The following is a 22172-nucleotide window of genomic DNA, read 5'->3' as shown; positions in this document are numbered from 1 at the left end:
CAAGCCCCGCGCTTCGCCTACCGCTGCCTCCGGATCGCCCCGGTTGCCAGAGCCGGGCTCCCCGCTCGCTCCTTCCGTCGCCATCTTCCCACTGGCAGAGCGATCCCCGACTCTCAGCAGAACAGAGCCGAGCCGAGCCGAGCGGCGGCCTCCGCACAACCCAGCTGCTTAACCCCCTCGGCGCCGGCAAGGATGGCCCTCCGAGCGGCAGCTTCGCCCGTCCGCCTGCCCGCCTCCCTCCTTCCCAGAACGGGGCGGGCGCGGCAACGCAGGCGGGGAGGTGGAGCCAGCGAACCTCAAGAGCCGCTCGGCGCGCCTGCCATTCCGTTTGCCTGCAGTCGGCGCTTCCACGGGGAAGGCAATCTGGTCGGGTCTCCAAGAGCGAGGGATGCTCTGGTCTCGGCCCATGCGGCCATATGTGTTGTGATTTTTAAAAAAATCTTCTTCTCCTCGAACATGGGACTCTAGTTGCGCTCCCCAGATATTTCTGGACCAGGTCTTCTCTGAAGCATCCCAGGATTCTTTTACGCATCATGTGCGCGCCCGCCAGAAGGGCCCAGAACAGAGCAGCTGGCATTAAACAATACAATTCTATGAATGGAGGGGAAGGTGAATATTAGAGTTGGAAGGGACACTGAGGATCATCAAGTCTACCTGCAATGCAGGAATATGCAGCTGTCCCATACGCATAGCTGTCAAGTTTTCCCTTTTCTCGCGAGGAAGCCTATTTAGCATAAGGGAATTTCCCTTTTAAAAAAGGGAGAACTTGACAGCTATGCCCGTACGGGATCGAACCTGCAACTTTGGCATTACCTCAACATGCTCCTTAGGTTTAAACTCTACAAACATGGTTTGACAGAGCACAAAACCGCACTTTCCCACCTCAGGGCCACCATGACCTCAGCAGAAAATACATTAACTTATCCATGTTGCTCCTCTATGAACAGGAAAATCCGTATTTTAGGTGCTGACAGTATCACCCATCCTTCCATTTGGATACCTGAACCTTATACTTTGTCCAGTCAGTTTCAGTTTCACTTAACATGAAACAAAACCAGGTCAATTTACTGAAGAGCTGAGCTTTCCTAGCAAAACACTCTGCTACCACTCAGGCCTTTTACTAAGGGACAAGCTAGACATGGAGTTGAAGATACCTTGCATTTAAACATGCACTCTTTTTGAAAAAGGAAATAGCATTTATGGGAGGTGATTGTTACAAGGCTTGCAGCAGATGGAGATGAGGAAATTAACCCTCTTTCTGCTGTGGACCTGAGAAAAAATATCCCCTTTGATGCTTTGTCCAAAATCACCTATTAGCACAATGAAGATAGAACTCGCAGCAAATTCCCAAGCAGAGCACAACCATGCTTCTCTCTCAACTGATATGACAGGTGTCCATACTGGCAAAATGAATGATGACTCGTGTTGTCACAGTCTTGTCCATATTCCCGTGCTTCAAGTGTGCTATCCACTCTTCATATTTTAAAAGTGCCACATAAACATTCCTTTTTCATTCATTCATTTGCCACTTGATTACTATTATTTTAGCTGGATCTTTCATATTTTAAAGTACATGGCTATTGTCATTGTAATCTGGTTATATGTGTATTAATTGCTCAGTTACCTGCATAATCCCAGGAATAATTGCTCTGCTGTGCCTCTCTTACAGTATATAGTTCCTGCTCACCAAATACATTGTAGTCCAGAGAATGATGTGACAAGTCTTACTATGGCATCATCCTATACATATATAACTGCTTAGAAAGCCCCATTGAATCCAATGGGGCTTACTCCCCACGTGTGTGGGTATAGGATTGCACTCACAGTTATGATTTACTGCATGACAATATAATCCAGAATGAATGTTGGAGTAGCCTCCCTACTTACCATTCAGCTTCTAAATATTCCCTCTTCCAACCAAAAGTCAGATTTAGAAATAATTTCTGCTAGGGAGGGAAGCACCTTTTTCAAATCTCCGCTAAAGTGGCATTAAAGGACTAGGCAAACCAGCAGGACTTCAGCTAAAATCCACTCCCAGTGAACTTGCTTCTAATGCATCATTGAAATGCTGGAAGTAGTTTATTATGTTGTTGTGACAGAAATAATCAAAGGTGCTTTCATTCAGAAGTGGAGAAGATAAGCATTTTCATGCCAATACATTCGCTAGTATAGCTTTTCCTACTTTCTAATGACGATCCTTCCTTAAATCCTCTAGAGCAGTGGTTCCCAACAGGTGGTCCGGGGACCCCCAGGGGTCCGCGAGCTAAGCCAGAGGGGTCCTCAAGATGCTATTAGAATAAAAAATATATTAAATCTATTTCGTATGATAACAGATTTTTTGTTTTGGCTGCTTCCTGCATGAGCAGAGTCTAGCGCAAAACTAGAATTAGATAGAGGCAGTAGTTTTGCTGTATGTCGTTAGGTGGCGCTTTACAAACACTACTGTTTTGCAAAGAGGCAGCGCGCGCATTCTACTAACGCTCACCTCCCCAAGATGCTTTGCACGTGTCGGCTTCATTTGTGCGCTACTGCGCAGGTACCCTGTCTTCTCCATTCCCCTCCCTCCTCCCTGGCGCGCGCTGCCTCTTTGCAAAACAGTAGTGTTTGTAAACAAAACGTTGTTTTTCGCGGAAGCTACAGTTCGCGTAGTTAAAAATGGACCGTTGGTTTCAAGTTTGGAACCTAATATTTCAGAAATAATGGACTCAAAGGACAGATTTAACTCATCTCATTAAGAACTGAAAATTAAAACTAACTGTATACTGATGGAGTACTCTGTTGTAACTGTAAAAAACGTATAAATATAAAATATAAAAAGACTCTTAATTTGGCTCTCACTTTTTAATTTTAGGATTAGGAATTAATGGGGGTCCTTGTCACAATAGCGGCTCGATGAGGGGTCCTCGAGGAAATTTTGTTGGGAACCCCTGCTCTAGAGCAAGCTCCTCCACAAGTCCACTTAGAAGTAAGCCCCAAGAAGTTCAGTTAGCCTGCATAGGACTGTGGCTCCAGCTATGAAAAAGGTCCAGGAAGGAAACTGAGGCAGTGATACAGTTTGCAAATTTTAGGCTTTGAAATTAGTGGTCATATGAGCAGGACCCCACTCTTTATATGGTAATGTGTAGCATTTCACTTAACTTTAGAATATGATAAGCCAAACCTGCTGCATTTGGGGGTGGGGGTGTCCGCCTGCTCATTGTGTTGAATGGGATTCTGGTCTTCTGCCCCCAAAATCCACTCTTGACAGCACCACTGAGCAGAATAATAGAGCCAGGAAATCCCAAACCACAGGTGCTTTAGTTTGATTACATATAAACTTGGCAAATATATTTCCGATCTTCAAGGCCATGAGCGCCACACTATGTTCTCAGAAAGGCACACAAGGTTTCAACAAGCTAGAGGAAAACCCAGGGTTTGCTGAAGCACAAATAATAACCATGGGGAAATCCTTACATCAACACCCCCCAGAAAAAAGCCTGATAAGCACTGAGCATGTGCTGTATTGGGAGGGTAGGAAACTATTGAGTAGGGGGAGTGGAATGTCCTCACAGAATGCTAAACTGGCATGCATGTCCTCAGTTATGGCAGGATACTAGATTAATGTAACATACAGTTTATGGCATTTAGCTCCATGGCAGAACAGCCAATTTCAGGGTTGGGGAGGCTGGGAGGAGGAAAACTCCATTGCACAAGCGATGTTTTTTCAGTGCATCCCAATCCTAGAACTGCCCATGTGTCCGACTTCACAGGGAACAGTCTGCTGTTTGATGGTCTGTCCAGCCCAAGTCTGCTTTAAAGATTTTTTTAAAAAATGTAAGAGAGAAGAAGGGCATTGAAGTTGCTCATCAACAGCATCTTGACATGATGAGATATGTTGTATTTCAGTTTAAATTAAAGTAACTATTTTAAACTTACATCTATACATATAAATCAGCATACACAGATTTTATGCAAATCTGTGCCCTCTTTTGTCATCTCTCTTTTGGCGATGTGTAAGTGGCCACCCTATCTTTATTGTGACATTTCTTACTACAAAACTGAATAACTGACCTGCCCACCTACTAGCTTGAAATCATGGCATTAGCGGGTCAATATCCTTGCTACCAAAGACAGCAAAGAACTGTCATTCTTTTTTACTCAAGGCCCATTTTTTTAAAGAAGATACTTAAGGCAGGAAGTGAACCAATCACTGAAGTATTCAGAGAACTATTTTGTCATGCAATGGAGATGCATCTTCCTTATACAAAACTGTATTGCGGGGAAGTTAATTCCATTACCAAGAAAAATAATACATCCAGGGGAGTTAATCTATTTAACTGTCAAGAGAGCTCTTTAACAGGGAAGAGTTAACTCCCTCAGGTCCAGGTTTAAACCTCCCTGCTAGGGAGCTGGTAATGAAACACTATATAGAAATGCTTCACCAGGGAGAGGTTTACTTCCTAATGAAACTATTTTGTTAGGTTGTTAACTCCATCACAGAACCATGAGACAAGGGAATGGTCTTTTCCCCCCCAGCACTGCATAGACTGGAAAGCCAAAGCCATCATGGATCAATTAAATTTTTGACATGAAGCACTGTACTGAATTTCTGAATGCTATGACCAGGCCCCAGCAAACACGAAACACAATCGCTTCTCTGTTGATGACAATACGCAACATATTTCCCTGCCTAAAGGGAAGCATTTGTTTGTTTGTTTTGTTATATTAATATCATGACTTTGTTTCTCTAAATGAACATTTAAAATTTGTTTTATTTAGTGCTTACTTTCCAGTTTTACTAACCAAAGGAAGTCCAACGTGGCTAACAGTAAAACAGAAAACATCGACTCAATTAACACAACGTATCAGAATGAAAGTCAATGTAACACAACATGGTAAAATATAAAACAAGTGAAAACAAAATGTGTAGCCCCCTCCTAGGATCTATTTACTACAGAAGAATAATAGAAACATAGGATTGTAGAGCTGGAAGGGACCCTATGTTTCAAAATAAATTAGTCTGATAATTTTGCTTTGTGCATTGGAATCTAACATACTTCTCAGGGCCACAGAAATCAGAGGCAGGAATATGAACTCAGGAGGAGGTCTACATCACCAATCCATCATAGCAGCTTTTAAAACAGAAAATACCTTCTATTACCGGTATGTATGTGCATGGATACATCAGTTATATTTATGCATCTAAATGTTTGTGAACCTCATTCACTCTGAAATCATAATTATTGAGGAACTCTTACATGACTTAGAATGCTGGGCTTGCATACACACAAGGTGTGTTCAGGCATTCACCTGAACATATTAATGGGGGACAGGGAGATGGACGGACGTGCACACATCTTTGCACAGATCATACGCCTTCATCAAACTCCCACCACTGGGTGGGACAGATCTGCTGGGGACTTCTACTAGTGTTCTCTTGAATGAGCACTTTGCACAATTTGGGGCTCTGCTTTATCGGGGTCCTCAGTCAACACAATGATGGTTGGGAACTGAACAGGCAGTGTGGCATTCATGGGGTATTGGAGGCAGAGCTTGCAGGAGTGCCACTGCTCCCAACTGTGTTGTTCACATGTCCAGATAAGAGCCTGAACACATCTATAGTTGGAGAAAGAAAAATAAAGAATATGAAGAGCTAAATGGTTTTATGAGCTTGAAAAGGCCACATTTCGGGAATAACTGTACCCTTTCACATCGCAGGAAGGAAGCCTTTAAAAAAGGAGAAAGACGGCAATATTACAATAAGATAACTACACTATCACTGGTGGATTTCTGGCCAAAGCTACATTTTGTAGAAGAAGAAGAAAGCCTTTTTTGTTTAATTCAATTATAGGTTTTCAGGTTTCCCCACACCATTTAATTTTCTTTTTCCATGCCACAAACCAGGGCTAGGGCTCCAGAGGGATCTCATAGAGGGGGAAAGTCCAGCTAGAAAACAAAAGGGGGAAGCTAGTTTGAGAGGCAGAAGGGAATAGTGCCTCACTCTTTCCTTTCTTTTATTAGTGCCTCTTTCTTTTATTGCACACTGACAGGCCTGTGATATGCCAGTTGCTATGCAACGACAGAATCAGCAGCATTTAAACACCATTAGGTATTAATTATCATCATGGGTCCCTTTTTCTGTTGCAACTTCTGAAAAAAGCTGCCATTGAAGTCAGGCACCTTCCGAGATACAGCACTTTGTTGAATCTTAGGAATTGCCGCATGTAGCGGCAGGGGTGCTCCTGAAACCTCTATTTGTCTAGCATAATCTTGATATTTTTTTATTATTTTCATTTGTTCGTTTTTGACAACCAGCTAGGAAAAACCATTATGAATATATCAAAGTGTTTACAGAATTCAGGAGCAATGAAACCTATTGTGCATATCAGCTATCTGATAAGAAGCTCAATGGGCTTTTTAAAGGAGATGTCCTGGGCTCTATGGATTCAGTCTAGCATATATTCTTACAGATAAAAGCCTATGAGGCATGGTTTTACGTTGTCTTCACAAGGGAAGAAACTATTTATCATTACTTGAGGTCAAAGGGCAGGCCTTTAGAGTTAAGAATGGATATGATTGTGGTCCTGTGTTTAAATACCTCCGTTTCAATGAAACATAAGGTGAAACCATCTGATTAGGACTCAGACCTCTGTGACGGTTACCAAGTGTGCAAGGAAGAACGGTAACGGAAGTCTTGGTTACAGTTGCTAAGGAAGGAAACGCCTTTTGCAACTCACGGTACTGAAAGTGAATGTCTTGGATATTTATACTCAGTAGGAACATCTAACATACCCCCCATCATTTCTCCGATGAGAATAGGGATGTCCTAAGGAAGAACAGGACATTCCAGGATCAAATCAGAAACTGGGATAGTTTCTGTAAATCTGGGACTGGGACTGTGGCGGGAAGGTAAATGGCATTTCTGTGCACTCTGGCTTCCGTTGCACCAGAAGCAGTTTAGTCATGCTGGCCACATGACCCGGAAAGCTGTCTGTGGACAAATGCCTTTGACTGGACTTCACCGTCCAGAGGTCCTTTACCTATAAAATAACTCCAATGGGCCATTAGATAAGGACCAATAAAAGGATATCCTGGGAAGTGGCCACATTTTATTACCAGAAGCCATGGCTAATAAAAAAAATTCAAGGATAGATCAAACAGTGGAGGGATGGAATTAAGAGCTGAAAGGCATAGAAGTGCATGAGAAAGGTAGACAGAAAATTGAAGAAGAGGTAGAGCTGAAAGATAAAGTTGAGGAGGAGTCCAAAAGGTGGCTGAGCCTCAGCAGAAGACCTGTGGCCTGAAGAAAGAAGGGAAAGGGGCACAAGATAACAGAAAGTAACCAGAGGATTCCAGAAGTGTGCTTAGGAAAGTAGAGATGCTCCAGCAAGCAGACACTGGGAACCTGAAGCCATAGTACAGTATTTAGGATGGTGGTCCTGACTAAAGCGAAAACTTCTTCAGAAAGACGTTGTGAGGCCAAACATTCAACAGGCCAATGTGAAGCACTAGTGGCTGGGCTAGAGAAAACTTTATTCTAGAAACCTGTGGGTGCTGACTGGGGTCAAAAAAGACAGGAAAATTAGGTCCTACATTTAAACAGAGGGTTAGTGAAGCAAATGATTGCCATATTCCTTAACGATACCAAGTTTATATAAGGCATAACATCTAAAGTTGTAGCATTTTATATTATGCCAATATATTATCCTGCAATCTTCCAATTAACAACATTTGGGCGTTTATGGATCCCTAAAATAAACATTATCTTTGTCCCTGTTTAAGTTTTTTCAGTTATGGGTCAATATCACAGCTATATGATCTTAACCTGGCAATTATTTAAAAGCGTGAATTTAAGAAAACATTTATTTAAAATGCTTATTGTGGTAGTGGGAGTTTATTAGCAGGCTTAAGTTTATTTATTTATTTAATCCACAGGCTATTACTAAGTTACTGTAAGCTACAAGTTAGACATGAACTTGGAGGTTCAAATACGTATGAGGCAGATGGGCAGGCAGAACAGGGGCTTATTTTTGATACTTCATCCCCCTCCCCTGTAAAGCAAGCAAGCTACTGTTCAGCTTTACATCTTGTACTATTTGCAAGATGAGCTCATTAATGCACAGATTCAGAAGCCGACAGAAATATTGAATTCCAGATCAGCTGCAAAGAGAGATATTCATTCTGATGTTACAAAATGTACACTTTTCCAACATGGAAATTGGCCTCCTCATTAGGGAAATAAATCTATGACGCTGCCATGATTTGATAGAGCTTGCTCTTATTTTACAAGCTGAAGCACAAGATAGCCAGTGGAAACAGAAAAGGACTATTTGATGCTGTGGGAAACAAAAGCCAAACCACTGCAGCAAATTTGCAATGGTAATACTGAATGCTAATAAACATAGAACCCAGAAAATTTCTCTCCTACTGCTTGAATTGAATTACAGGAAAATGATAGACAGCTATACCACTGAGAGCTAGTCATAGCTGCCAAGTTTTCCCTTTTCTCACGAGGAAGCCTATTCAGCATAAGGGAAAATCCCTTAAAAAAAGGGATAACTTGGCAGCTATGGAGCTAGTACATATTATAAAAGACCCCACTGGTTTCTTGCCAATGCATATGAAATAATAGGAGTACAAACTAAAAGACTAACAGCACAATCCTATACATTGAATTGAAAGAAACTTGCACTCAGCTAAGCGAGTTCACATTGAAATTATAAAGTCTTAGATCTTAGTAGGATATCTGATTAAACATATATAGGGTTGCATTACACGGCATTACTGGGACAAGACTATTGGATGGTTGCTTTTTTACTTCTTCAGTATGTGTTGAATGGATACAATCCAAGCATGCTTAGCGGGGAGTAAGCCCCACTGAACTCAGTGGGACTTCTTCAGAGTAGGCATGCATAAGATTGGCTTTAAGATTGCCTTGTAGTGCAATCTTAGTATTTGACTATTGGATGACTGAAGGTAAGAAATGTCTCTCGAGTGCTCGCTTTTGATTACACATATTGACTTACAAAATTTTTGCACTTACTTAAAACTGCAAAAACTAGCAACTTTAGAGTTACGCATTGCTAAATCAAAATATTGTTTCATCCATTTCACATATACATAGACAGAAAAGACATGAGAGGATGCATCGAATGTATTCTCCTCCTCCGTACAAACCTTTCCCATAACCTGTACATGATGAAACCACAGACTGGATTAGTTGATGCGTTGCAGAAAATGTCTCCCCCTCTCTGTCAACTCTGTAATACCTTTCTGCCTGAGCAGCTTCAATGTTACTTGGCAGTGACAGCTGCTGAAAGTTAAGGGGAGTGAAAGGAACAATTCACACATTTCCTACAGCATGAAAGAAGTGGCAGCTCCTCTTGTCCATATACTTACAATTGCATGCAGAAAATGTGAAGCAGGCTGCACATGACAAGTAATTCCAATTGTTGTGGCAGCTTTGTGCTGCCACAAAAGCAGAAATTATTTCCAGCTGCATCTGTGCCCACACAGATTTACATTTCCCATCAGCCTTCCCCAGCCTGATGCGCTCTAGATGTTTTGGACTACAACTCCCATCAGTCTCACTCAACATGGCTGTGATGGCAGAAGCTGATGGGAGTTGTGGTCCAATACAGCAGGAGCACCAGACTGGAGAAGGGTGGATTACAGGAATGTGTGGGGCTGATATGATTGCCTGTAGGGCTAGGGAAGAGAAACATGTAACCCTTCAGAGTCGTTGGACTATAGCACTACAACTTGCCTTATCCCAGACTACTGACTATGCCAGGCATCCCCAAACTTCGGCCCTCCAGATGTTTTGGACTACAATTCCCATCTTCCCTGACCACTGGTCCTGTTAGCTAGGGATCATGGGAGTTGTAGGCTGCAGTTTGGGGGTGCCTGGACTATGCTGACTGGGACAAGAAAATCTGGAAAGCCACAGTTTCCCTCACTCCTTTAATTAAAGCTTGTTAACTCTAAATCTACCACCTGAACAGGAAATGCTATGAAGCTAGATAGATGTCTATTTTGCTGGACTTTCTTGTAGTACAACACAAATTGTAGCTTGTTTTCTAATAATTGCACACCTCACACCTTTCCTCCAAAGAAATGTGCATGCTAAAATGTGCCATTTCTACAGCAGATGAGTGAGAATGGAGCTGTAAAGAGCTATTTGTGTATGTGAGAAAGTGAAGTGAAAAAGATGGCTCCTTTGGCCATATTTGGCAGTGCAGAATACGATTCCTCAGTTGATAAGATCACCTGGAAATGCTTGACTGTCTTATTAACACTTGAACTTCATAGAGAAGATTGATGGGACAATCCCCTTTGTTATTTGCAGAGTCAACACACAAAGGCAGAGCAAGCGATACTTCCCATAACAAGTCAATGAAAAATTGAACAATTCTACTTTTACCGTAACTCTGCACAAGGTAACGAAAGAACAGTCTGCGAAACATAAGAGTGTTTCAAACAACCATATAAAATATGGAGGACTGAAAAGAAATATACCTACCTTAACCGTGTCAAAATCCATGCAACTCATTTGTCCAGGACTTTAAAAAAGGTATATGGCTTTAGGTATACATTTGTGGACCTTGTTAAATATGATGCCACAAAATTCATACATGTTTTCAAGAACTTAATTCTGCACTTAATGTTTGCACTGGATGGTGCATACTCCCTGCAATGCAAGACTCATTTTGCCCAACATGGGACTCGAACCCCCAACCTTGAGATTAAAGAGTCTCATGCTCTACCAACTCTTCACTTACATTAATCCTCAATCAAGATTATAATCATTCTTACCAGCTCTTAAAACACGGGTGTCAAACACAAGGCCCGGGGGCCTAATCTGGCCCGCCAGACCTCGTCATGTGGCCCGCGTAGCCGCCGCCGACAATATCCACTGAAAGTAGATCTGGAGCCTGCGATTGGCCGAGGGTCAAAACCGGGGGCGGGGCTGCAGGCGGAGGGCGGGGCGCTGGAGCCGCGCTGACGGCCTTGGCCAGGGAATTTCAATTTCGAATGAGGCTGAGGGAGGCGGTGGCACAGCGGCCAGACGGGGAAGTGAGATGCAGGAGGAGGAGGAGGAAGCCCACCGAGGAGGTAGGAAAGCCCTACAGGCGCCGCCGGCAAAGTTGGTGCCGGGATGGAGCAGCGCTGGGGGTTTTTTTGGCGGGCTTTGCTGTTGTCTCCGAGAGCGAGTGAGGCAGCACTGGGGAGCCGCCGCCCGCCATTTCCCTTCCTCTCCTCGGCTGCATCCGGGAGGTGGACGAGCGAGCGGGCGAAAGGGACGCGGAGTGAGCCTGAGGGGGAAGTAGGCGAAGCGCAACAGTCGCTCTCTTGATTCCCTCTTCCCCCGTTTTCTCCTCATAGACACTCGGGAGGGTGCCTGGCTTTTGCTCTGCCCCCCACCCCGAGCCGCCCTTTGGCTTCTCAGTTCCGGCAGAGCTGCTCCCCGGGGGGCGGCCGGGAGGGAGGCGGCGGCGACGGCACGGGTTCCTGCTCTTCCCGCTCTGCCGCCGCCTCCTCTCAGCCCCTCGTGATGTAGGGCTCCAGATGGAGTCACCTCGCGGTTTGAGTAGGTGGGAGGGGGATTTTTTTTGGGGGGGAGGTTTTCAAGCCTCCTCTGCCTGCACTCCTGGTAGGGAGAGGCGGCGGCGAAGACGACAACAGCGTGGGTGGGGGAAAGAGCAGCTCTGAGGCGAAGATGCACGTCCGCTGGGGCTGCCGCCGCCTTCCTCCTCGGGAAATCCGCTGCCCTCCCTCAGCGCGAGGGGAAGGGACTCTGGCGCTGAGGAGGGAGGATGCAAAAGCAAAGCAGGGAGTTGGTGCTGCACCGCATGTTCCTGCCCCTCTGGGGTGGGTTGCAGGGTGTGGCATCCTGCCTAGCGGGGTTTGGGTGTGCGCAGGGCGGGAGAGGAAAGCCCTCTTTCCATCTGCAGGTTTTTAATCCCAGCAGTGGCTTTCTCCTTCCTGCCGAAGGTTTAGTTGAGCCCCCCCCCCGGAAGCCGTCGATCCCCACCTTTTGTTCAAATTTCCCTCGTTTACACCCCCTCCCACACACGCGCCACGACGCAGGAATGTGATCCGCGTGGGGGCAGGAATGAGCTTACATTATTACAAAAAAACAGTAATAATTGAATGCAGTGACAATAATTTATGATAATAAAGAGTGGACACATAGTCCTACAGACACAACCGGCCCTTTGAGGGTGACCAAACTGCTGATGCGGCCCCCGATGAATTTGAGTTTGACACCCCTGTCTTAAAAGGTACAAAGCCTTCTGAGGCATCTGTTTCTAGCAAGTTATTTAACCTATTATAAGCAAGTAATCAAAGTGTTAGAAACTTCCATCCTTGTAATTCTGTAATTCATCAAGGAAATATGGTTAAAATATGTAAGGTGCTACTTGATTTTGTACCCGCATTACTGTCACAACTCTTTGGTGCAGTTAGTTGTTGTAATATCTCACGTGTGCTTTCTTGGACTTCTGTTCACAGATTCATTCCAGATTTGTATTGTCTTCGGTAGCTAGGCAACTTGTACTTTTGGCGTCCTGTTTCACAGAGGTGTTTCTCTAAGCCTGCTTTTTACACATGTAGCTGAAGAGGCTGTGTATGTAAGTGTGACATTGCAACGTAACACCCAGTGTTCGAGGGGCAGCCATTCACATGTGACACCTGGAAGAATATTGCTCTGCGTCCTTGAAGAACTGTCAGCAAAAAGTGTGTCACACAAATAACCATATGATACTTCATGCTGTACCAGTCTGCCTACAAATAAATGCTGGTCAATAGACCGAAAGCAGAGTGCTTATTCACATTTTATGGGACTAGGTGCAATATCACTTTGGAAATAGGTTACAATGGGAATCATTTTCACTTACTTTTGCAGCTGGAAATGTAAAAAATCGCTAGCTTATCTTGGGTGTTTCTTTTCCTCATATTAATCATGTGAGAGTTTATAGCTAATGCATTGTCCTCTGCCTCTTTGCAAAGACGCTAGAGTTAACTAATTACTTGCCAACTAAATACAAACCAGCCTTTTGCTGAATGTTAATTACAGAAAGCTAAACGTGTGTGCTAATCCTCCTTGGGGAGGAATGGAGGGATATGAATTTAATAAATGAATAACATGCTACGAAATAAAAAATTCTCCTAGCAGTGCTATCATACGCATGTTTACATTGAAGTCCTATTGAGTTTAGCGGTGCTTACTCCCAGGTAAACATGAACAGGATTTCCAGCCTTAATCACTTTTGTTCTGAGATGGCAGCTGGCCAACGAGCAAAAATTCACTTGCCCAAAGACACTGTCTTCTCTGGCAGCACTATTGCAGGACCTAATAATATTACAGTATCTACAACATCAAGCGTTCATTTAATTGCTCATCTTCCAAAGACGATATCTGTCATCACCTGACAGTAATGCAGTTTGCATTCTGCCTAGGACAAGCAGGTCAATCTCTACGCAGTAAAATAAATCAACACAAATCTAAAATCAGAAATGGCAATATGAAATGCGGGGTGGGGTGGGGTGAACTGTGGAGGAACATTTCAACCTTCCACTCTGTAACCGATCTTAAAGTGGCCTTTCTTGAACAAAGAAAGATACTACAATGTGAAACAGTGGAATTACAAATCACCAAGAGGTTCAGCTATACTACCTGCAGCTATAATAATAATAATAATAATAATAATAATAATAATAATAATAATATTTATACCCCGCCCATCTGGCTGGGTTTCCCCAGCCACTCTGGGCGGCTTCCAACAGAAATATTAGAATGCACTAATTTCTTAAAGATTAAAAGCTTCCCTAAACAGGGCTGCCTTCAAATGTCCTCTAAAAGTCTGGTAGTTATTTCTCTTTTTGACATCTGGTGGGAGGGCGGGTGCCACTACCGAGAATGCCCTCTGCCTGGTTCCCTATAACTTGACTTCTCACAGCAAGGGAACCGCCAGAAGGCCCTTGGCACTGGACCTCAGTGTCCAGGCAGAGCGATGGAGGTGGAGACGCTCCTTCAGGTATACTGACTGAGGCCGTTTAGGGCTTTAAAGGTCAGCACCAACACTTTGAATTGTGCTCGGAATCGTACTGGGAGCCAATGTAGATCTTTCAAGACCGATGTTATGTGGTCTCAGCGGCCGCTCCCAGCCACCAGTCTAGCTGCCGCATTCTGGATTAATTGTAGTTTCCGGGTCACCTTCAAAGGTAGCCCCACATAGAGCACATTGCAGTAGTCCAAGCGGGAGATAACCAGAGCATGCAACTGTTTTGTGTCAATGGCAACTGTAAATAACATAATTGTCACAGTGGCCGGAGTGGGCTACTTCAGAGTAACGACGCTACGCAGCTCTGCATTTTATTCTTTTATTGGTGCTGCGTATTTACAGTGCTGAAGTCATTGCTATTTACACGGAGTGATGTGGTCAGTCGGTTTCAGAACCTCCGAATGGCTTTTGGCGCGTCTTTCTCCAACACAAAAGCTTTGGCAGACCCATCCTCTTTCCCCTCCTCTTTCTGCGTAATTCCGGAGTTGGGGGGATGGGTCTCCCCCCCTTATTCGCCCCTTCCTGTCCCACCTGGGACCCTGGCTCCTCTACCTTGCCTGAGCCTCGGACACGACTTCCTGCTTCCCCACTGGAATCGGAACTCTCTCTGCTTTCCCCTGTGCTCAGGGATTGGCTTGAACTCAGGAGGGGAGGGACTTCACGATATCCCCTGTCCCTCACATCCACCCCCCTCCCAAGCTCTCCTTCACCCCTCCCCAGGTCCCCCCCAGGTGTCGGTGACGACTGGAAGCCTAAGAACTCAGTGCTTTCCGAGCCCGTTGGTGTGAACACCTCCCCCCAGTCCTGCGAGCCCCCCCCTTCCGCCTGGGAGGACGGGAATCCCAAAAAGTCCGTGGCGTCAGAGCTGGTGGGGGTAAAAATGTTCTGCCAATCTGCTCCTTCCTCTGACTGGGTGGATCTCTGTGACACCCATACCTCATCCTCTGGTTCCTCAAACTCCGCTTCCCAGCGCCATGGTGAACTGCTCTCCCGTGCTTCCTCCCCCTCCCCCTCCCTTTCCATGTGCCAGGGCTTGGGTCTATGGGGAAAGAGGGCGTGAAATTCTTCTACCAGGAATTCCTCCTGTATCTGAGTGGCTGGGACCCATTCATTCTGGGACGGTGGAGCATCCTCCCATGCCATGAGGTACTCCAGTCCCCCCACCCCCCTCCTTGAATCCAGGATGGCCGTGGCCTCATTGAGTTGCTCCCTGCCTTCCCTCTCCCCCCCTCCCTCAGGGGTTTGTTCGCTGCCTCGGAGCCTGCTGCTTTCCCTGTACGGCGACAGCAGCGATCTATGAAACACTGGGTGCACCCTCATGTCCTCTGGCAGTGCCAGCCTGTATGCCACCGGGTTGACCTGTTGCGTGACCGTGAAGGGGCCCAACCTTCTGGGCGCCAGCTTTTTGCACCTCCCTCTGATGGGAAGGCCCTCCGAGGACAACCAAACTTTGTCCCCCACCCTAATGACCTCCCCCGGTCGCCTGTGGCGATCTGCCCCCTTCTTGTACGCTTCCTTGGCTCTCTCCAAGTGTTCTCTGAGCTGCTGGTGCACCGTCTCCAGTTCCTCTGCCCAATCCTCAGCCTGTGGGCCCTCCTCCTCCTCCTCCCCCTCCCTCTCTGGGAAAGATCTGAGGTCGCGCCCGTAATTGGCCTTAAAGGGCGACACCCCTGTGGAGACGTGCACCGCATTGTTGTAGGCAAATTCTGCCAGTGGCAGGCGATCCACCCAGTCCGTTTGCCGCTGGCTGACGTAGCATCTCAGGTACTGCTGCAGAATGGCGTTGACCCTCTCCGCCTGTCCATTGGTCTGCGGGTGTCTAGCCGTCGACAAGCTGACCTCCACCTGCAGGAGGTTCATGAGCCGCCGCCAGAACCTGGAAACAAATTGGCGGCCACGATCCGAAATCACCCTTAAAGGTAATCCATGCAGTCTGAATACGTGATCCACAAACAGTTTGGCTGTCTCTTCTGCAGAGACCGCCCTGGCACACGGTATAAAGTGGCACATTTTGGACATGAGGTCCACCACCACCAACACTGCGGTCTTGCCCCTGGAAGAAGGCAGATCTGTGATGAAGTCCATGGACACCACTTCCCACGGCCTGTGTGGCGTGGCTAAGGGCTCCAGCAATCCCGGTGGCGCTGCTCTGACCACCTTTGCCCGCTGGCAGGTGTCACAGCCCCGTACATAGTCTCGAACATCTTCCCGCACCCCTGGCCACCAGAAGTGTCTCATGACTAGGTGAGTGGTTTTGTCCCTCCCAAAATGACCCGCCGTTGGGTTGTCGTGCATCTGCTTGAGGACCGTACGTCTAAGCTGGGTGGTGGGCAGGTACAGTGCACCCTTGTAGAAAAGCAGCCCCCTGCGTTCTGCAAAGTCTTTTGCCTGCTCCCCCCCCTCTCAGTTCTCTGAAGATGCGGTTGGCAAATTCATCCGCTGCCGTCAGTGCTGTGAGTTCTGCCTCGCTCACCACTGCTGCTCCGCAGGACCATGCTGACGGGGGGAAAATGTGCCTGGGTGCCGGTGGCGCCTCCTCCTCCATGTACTCTGGCTTGCGGGAGAGGGCATCCGCCCTGACATTCTGCTCTCCCGGGATGTAGTGTATGGAGAAGTTGAAGTTCGAGAAGAACTCTGCCCACCGTATCTGCCGCTGGTTGAGCACCCTGGCAGTTCTCCAGAACTCCAGGTTCTTGTGGTCTGTGCACACCTGGATGGGGTGCTTGGCGCCCACCAGGAAGTGTCTCCAGTGCTGGAACGCAGCGTGGATCGCAAGAAGTTCCCGATCAAACACCGTGTAGTTTCGCTCTGGCTGGGTCAACTTCCTGGAGAAGAAGGCACAGGGTCTCCACTCTCTGTTGGCGTCCAGTTGCAACAAAATGGCGCCCACAGCTTTATCAGAAGCGTCTGTCTCCACGCGTAGGGGCGCGTCCTGAACCACGTGGAACAGGTTCTGGTCTGAGGCGAACACCCTCTTGAGGCTTTCAAACGCTGCTTGCGCCTCTGGTGTCCACCTGAACTTCTGCTTGCCTCTCAGGCAGTCAGTGATGGGAGCCGTAACGCGAGAGAAGTTCTTGATGAACTTCCTGTAGAAGTTGGCGAAGCCTAGTAGGCGTTGGGCATCTTTGCGCGTCCTGGGGCTGTGCCAGTCCAGGATGGCCTGCACCTTGTCCTTGTCCATCGCCAGCCCCTTGTCTGACAGCTTGTAGCCCAGGAAGTCCACCTCCTTGGTGTGAAACTTGCACTTCTCCAGCTTCACATACAGGTGGTTCTCCTTCAGGCGCTGCAACACCTCCCTGACATCTTTCACATGCTGCACTGGGTCATCGGAATAGATAAGGATGTCATCCAGGAAAACCAAGCATTTCCTGAAGAGGAGGGACCCTAGGACGTGGTGCATGAAGGCCTGGAAGCATGCTGAGCCCCCTTGCAACCCGAAGGGCATCACCAGATATTCAAAAGAGCCCAGAGGCGTGAACATCGTGGTTTTCCATTCATCGCCTTCCCGGATCCTGATCAAGTTGTACGCCCCCCTCAGGTCTAGCTTGGTGAAAATCTTGCCCCTGCGTGCCGCTGTCAGGAGATCATCCACTCTGGGCATGGGGAAAGCCACTGGCTCTGTCACTGAATTCAGCCGCCTAAAATCCACCACAAGACGGCGCTGTTGCGTGTCTTTCTTGTCCACCCAGAAGACCGGGCTGCCCCCTGCTGCCTTGCTTTCTCTGATGAACCCCCGCTTGAGGTTCTTGTCGATGAAAGCGCGCAGATCCTCCAGTTCCTGGTCTGACATGGCGTACAGCTTGGCTGGGGGTATAGTTGCCCCCGGCACCAGGTTGATCTGGCAGTCAAAAGGCCTGTGTGGGGGTAGGTGGTTGGACTCCGCTTCGCTGAAGACCTCCTGCAAGTCCCAGTACGGCTTGGGTATCGCCTCACCCCCTTTGACGTGCATGGTGGCCACCGTGGCTATCGGAGGCCCCTCCCCTGGTTGGTGCTGCATGCAATGTTCCAGGCAAAAGTCCGATCCAAAAGTGATGCATCTCTGGTGCCAACTGATGGAGGGGTCGTGGCGCGCCAGCCAGCTCATGCCCAAGACGATGGGGGGGGGGTCTGAGATGGTGGTGACGTTGAATGCCAGTGTCTCTGAGTGCCGTCCCACCGTCATTCTCATGGGGGGGGGTTTGATGAGTGATGGCCCCTCCCAGCAGCTCTCTGCCATCAATGGTTGCCACGTGCAGAGGAAAATCCAGCTGCAGAAGCTGGATCTGGTGCTCTTCTGCAAAGTTTCTCGAGAAGAAGTTCGCTGACGCCCCACTGTCAATTAGGGCGAGGACCGTCAGGGGATAGCCATTTGGGAGCGTGAGCGTCACTTCTAGAACCACTCCTGCTCTGGGAGGGGTGGGCTGGCTCTGCTCCTCTCTGTGCGGGTGGGTGGGCTGGGGCTGTTGTCTGCTGACTGTGCCTGGCTGCTGCCCCTTGTCTCCTGCAGCCAGGCTTTCCCGTTTCCCTGCTGTGGTGCTGCGTCAGTGGGGGAGGGCACAACCGTTCCCCGCCTTTCCTTGCCACTCCCTGCGATGTGGGCAGTCTCTGATGAGATGCTGGGGGGAGTTGCAGAGAAAGCAATTCCCACCCCTTCCCTCCTTGCGTCTTGGCGCCGCTGGGGTTTGAAAAGCCCGCGCGCGCGCGCGCTATCAATCTGCATGGGTTCCTGGTCCTGACTGGCCCCAGGCGTGGCTTGAAAGGGTTGTTGGGGGAGTGGCTTCTCCTGCGACCGTGGGAACCAAGCCCGCTTTGTGCGCGTTGCTTGCTTGTCGCTCCACCGGGATTCCTGTCTCACCCCCACCGCCAGAGCCGCTTTGCTCAGCTGATCCATATTACTGGGCTTTGGACCTCTCGAGAGCTCATCCTTCACCTCCTCATGCAACCCCAAGTAGAACGCCGCTTGCATTGGGGGTGACTCTAGTTCCCACCCCAATCTGTGCACCAGCATGGTGAATTTCGCCCAATACGCGCGAACTGTCATATTTCCTTGGCGTAAATTATGAAGTTCCTCCTTAGTCTGGTCCATATGACTATCGGACGAATACATCGTTTTCAAACCTTCTAGAAATAGTTTGACATTCTTCATGCAAGGATTCTTTGTTGCGATTAACGGTCTTAGCCACTCCCTGGCTGCCCCGGTAAGGTGCTCCACAATAAACGCTACCCTGTGCTCATCATCAGGGAACTCATCGTGGTGCAGCTCAAGAGCATACACAATCTCAGTCTCAAAGCCCTGATATTCCCTCGGGTCTCCATTGAACTTGCTTACTAGGGTCCCGGCTCTCCTTCCTGGTAGCACTTGGACTTGGGGTGCCCCTCCCGCCTTGTTTTTCTCTGCATCCAGCTTGTTTTGGAGGTCTACTGCCACCGCCCTTAATTCCTGCTCTCTTTCCTGTAGCGCTCTCACCTGTTCCGCAAGTTGTAGCCGGTCGTCCTGGACCTTCTTAGTCTCTTCTTTAGCTGCCTTCAATTCCCCCTGCGCCTGCAGCGACAGCTGCTGCAGTTCTTGCTGGGCTTGCTCCGCGATCTGCCGCCATCTCTCCGCCTCTGACACGCTCATCCCGGCAACTCCAAAGTAGCCCAAAAAAGGATTCGGAGGTTGCTGTCACAGTGGCCGGAGTGGGCTACTTCAGAGTAACGACGCTACGCAGCTCTGCATTTTATTCTTTTATTGGTGCTGCGTATTTACAGTGCTGAAGTCATTGCTATTTACACGGAGTGATGTGGTCAGTCGGTTTCAGAACCTCCGAATGGCTTTTGGCGCGTCTTTCTCCAACACAAAAGCTTTGGCAGAACCATCCTCTTTCCCCTCCTCTTTCTGTGTAATTCCGGAGTTGGGGGGATGGGTCTCCCCCCCTTATTCGCCCCTTCCTGTCCCACCTGGGACCCTGGCTCCTCTACCTTGCCTGAGCCTCGGACACGACTTCCTGCTTCCCCACTGGAATCGGAACTCTCTCTGCTTTCCCCTGTGCTCGGGGATTGGCTTGAACTCAGGAGGGGAGGGACTTCGCGATATCCCCTGTCCCTCACAATAATGATTTGCATTTCATTTCTCTCTGACTTCACTGCTAACAATTCTTCCCGCCCATGTTTATATAATTGCCATTGAGAATGATACTCCATATATTACACCAGTTAAAATTGTAAAAATGTACAAAATTGGGTCAAACATATGTTGGAAAAAGGGACTTTTTATCATATGTGGTGGGAATGTAGAGAAGTTAAAAAATATTGGGAAATGATTTACAATTAATTGAAAAATACTTTTAAACATTTTTAAATACTTTTAAACATTGTTTAAAATATTTTTAAACAAAAGTTTGAAAATACTTTTGTTAAAAAACCAGAAGCATTTTTATTAGGAATTTTAGGGCAAGATATACCGAAGAAAGCAAATAATTTATTTATGTATGCAACCACTGCGGCAAGAGTATTGCTAGCACAAGGATGGAAGAAGGAAGAATTACCAACGAAAGAACAGTGGCAAGAGAAATTGATAAACTATGCAGAACTTGCAAAACTAACATACAAATTATGTGAAAAGGACAATCAGGAATTCAAGGAAGAATGGGGGCTATTTACAAATTACTTGAAAAAACAACAGAGAGACTTACATTCATTGGCAGGATTTGAATAAACATGCACAATTTTTTCATAGAATAATCTGAATAATTAGGGGAATGAAATGTACAATTGTATAACATGCAGAAATAATATGTAAAAATAAATCAGATAGGGGAGCTGAGGGAAGTCCGGGGAGGAAGGGAGGCGGAGGGGGGAAGAGTAGCTGATTGTAGTATTGATAATTTGTATTGGTTTAATATTGATAAATAAAAACTTTTAAATAAAATAAAAAAGAGAATGATACTCCATGCACCCGAATAAGCAAACTGCATACCCTCCAACGTTCCTCAGATGAAAATAGGGACATTTCTCACTCCTCTCAAACTGATCCTCCTCAGGACCCCCCCCCCCAATTTTCTCCTCACCCCAAGCATTTCCTATCAAAAGAAGGGCAGGTTGGCACCACTGCACTAATGGGACACAGGACCCACACCAGCCCCTATCCTGAGAAAACCCCTCAATCCTGATTTTATTATATTTTATTGTATTCTTTGGTAGATTGCCAAAATGAAAAGCACTGCTGGGGTTGCCAAATTTTGGACAGCAAAAAAAAGAGAGGACACATTTGCCAACTCCTATTTTTAACTATGGATCACTACGACGACATGAAAAAGAGGACGTGTCCTGGAAAAAGAGGACATATGGCAACCCTATTATAGCAGGTCATACCTATGTGCTCCAGCAATGAGCTATGATCCTTTTCTGGAATTAATAATGGAATAACATCAGATGTTACATCTGGGCTCTGGGCATGCAGCTCAGCTGAGCCTTCCATAGTACTTTCCATAAAAGCATCAGTCCAAACCACATATTATCCAGATTGAACCCATGACATCATCCCTTTCTCAGTTCTTAGGGTGTTATTACCTCTACCATTCTGCTGTTTTTGTGAGGTGTTTTCATTGTCTGCATTTAAGAGGCATCCTGATGCTCCTTAAATTCTAGTTCGGCAAATCAGAATGTTCTCGTGTTGGAAATCTATTGCGTTAAGAAAGAAAGCAACTTCATCAAAGCTGCAACAGCAAAGAATATATTTTAGCATCAGTACTGAGAATCATATAGTCTCTCTTGCTCTGCTACCATCCTTGCCTTGCCCCCAAACTCAGCTGCTTTTCAATTGTTGTAAAGCAGTGGACACCAGTAATCAAAATGACCACAAAACTCCAAAGGTTCAAATACTGCAAAATCTGTGAGGGTTCCTCACATTTGTGAATAATATTAATAATAATAGCTACAGCTGAGCAAGAATTCTTTTGATCTTTTCAAAAGCATTACTCATTTGCTTGTGGTAGGATTTCACCCAAAGGCTTGCTTCACGTAACATGCCAAACCACAGAAGAGATTTTTCACTATTGTGATATCTACACAGCTGCAGTGTGTGTATGTGTGTGTGAATACCAAAGCCCCATAAATGATGCCTGTTAGTAATCAATCAAAAGTTTATTGCGTTAGCCATATAGCCAT

General features: G+C 46.7%; 1 protein-coding gene across 2 annotated transcripts in view; it reads right to left on the bottom strand.

Annotated features, from left to right (window-relative positions):
- Positions 1-224, bottom strand: part of CTTNBP2 (cortactin binding protein 2) — a 121074-nt gene extending 120850 nt beyond the window's left edge. For both annotated transcript variants that reach the window (XM_035127368.2, XM_035127367.2), the window contains exon 1: positions 22-224. In XM_035127368.2, coding sequence (XP_034983259.2) covers positions 22-84 — 63 coding nt within the window. In that variant the 5' untranslated portion in view covers positions 85-224. The remainder of the gene's footprint in view (positions 1-21) is intronic.
- Positions 225-22172: the final 21948 nt, after the last annotated feature.

Source organism: Zootoca vivipara, chromosome 10, assembly GCF_963506605.1.
Source record: "Zootoca vivipara chromosome 10, rZooViv1.1, whole genome shotgun sequence".
NCBI lineage: Eukaryota > Metazoa > Chordata > Lepidosauria > Squamata > Lacertidae > Zootoca > Zootoca vivipara.
The sequence above is the reverse complement of the archived record's forward strand: the minus strand, read 5'-3'. Positions and strand labels throughout refer to the sequence as shown.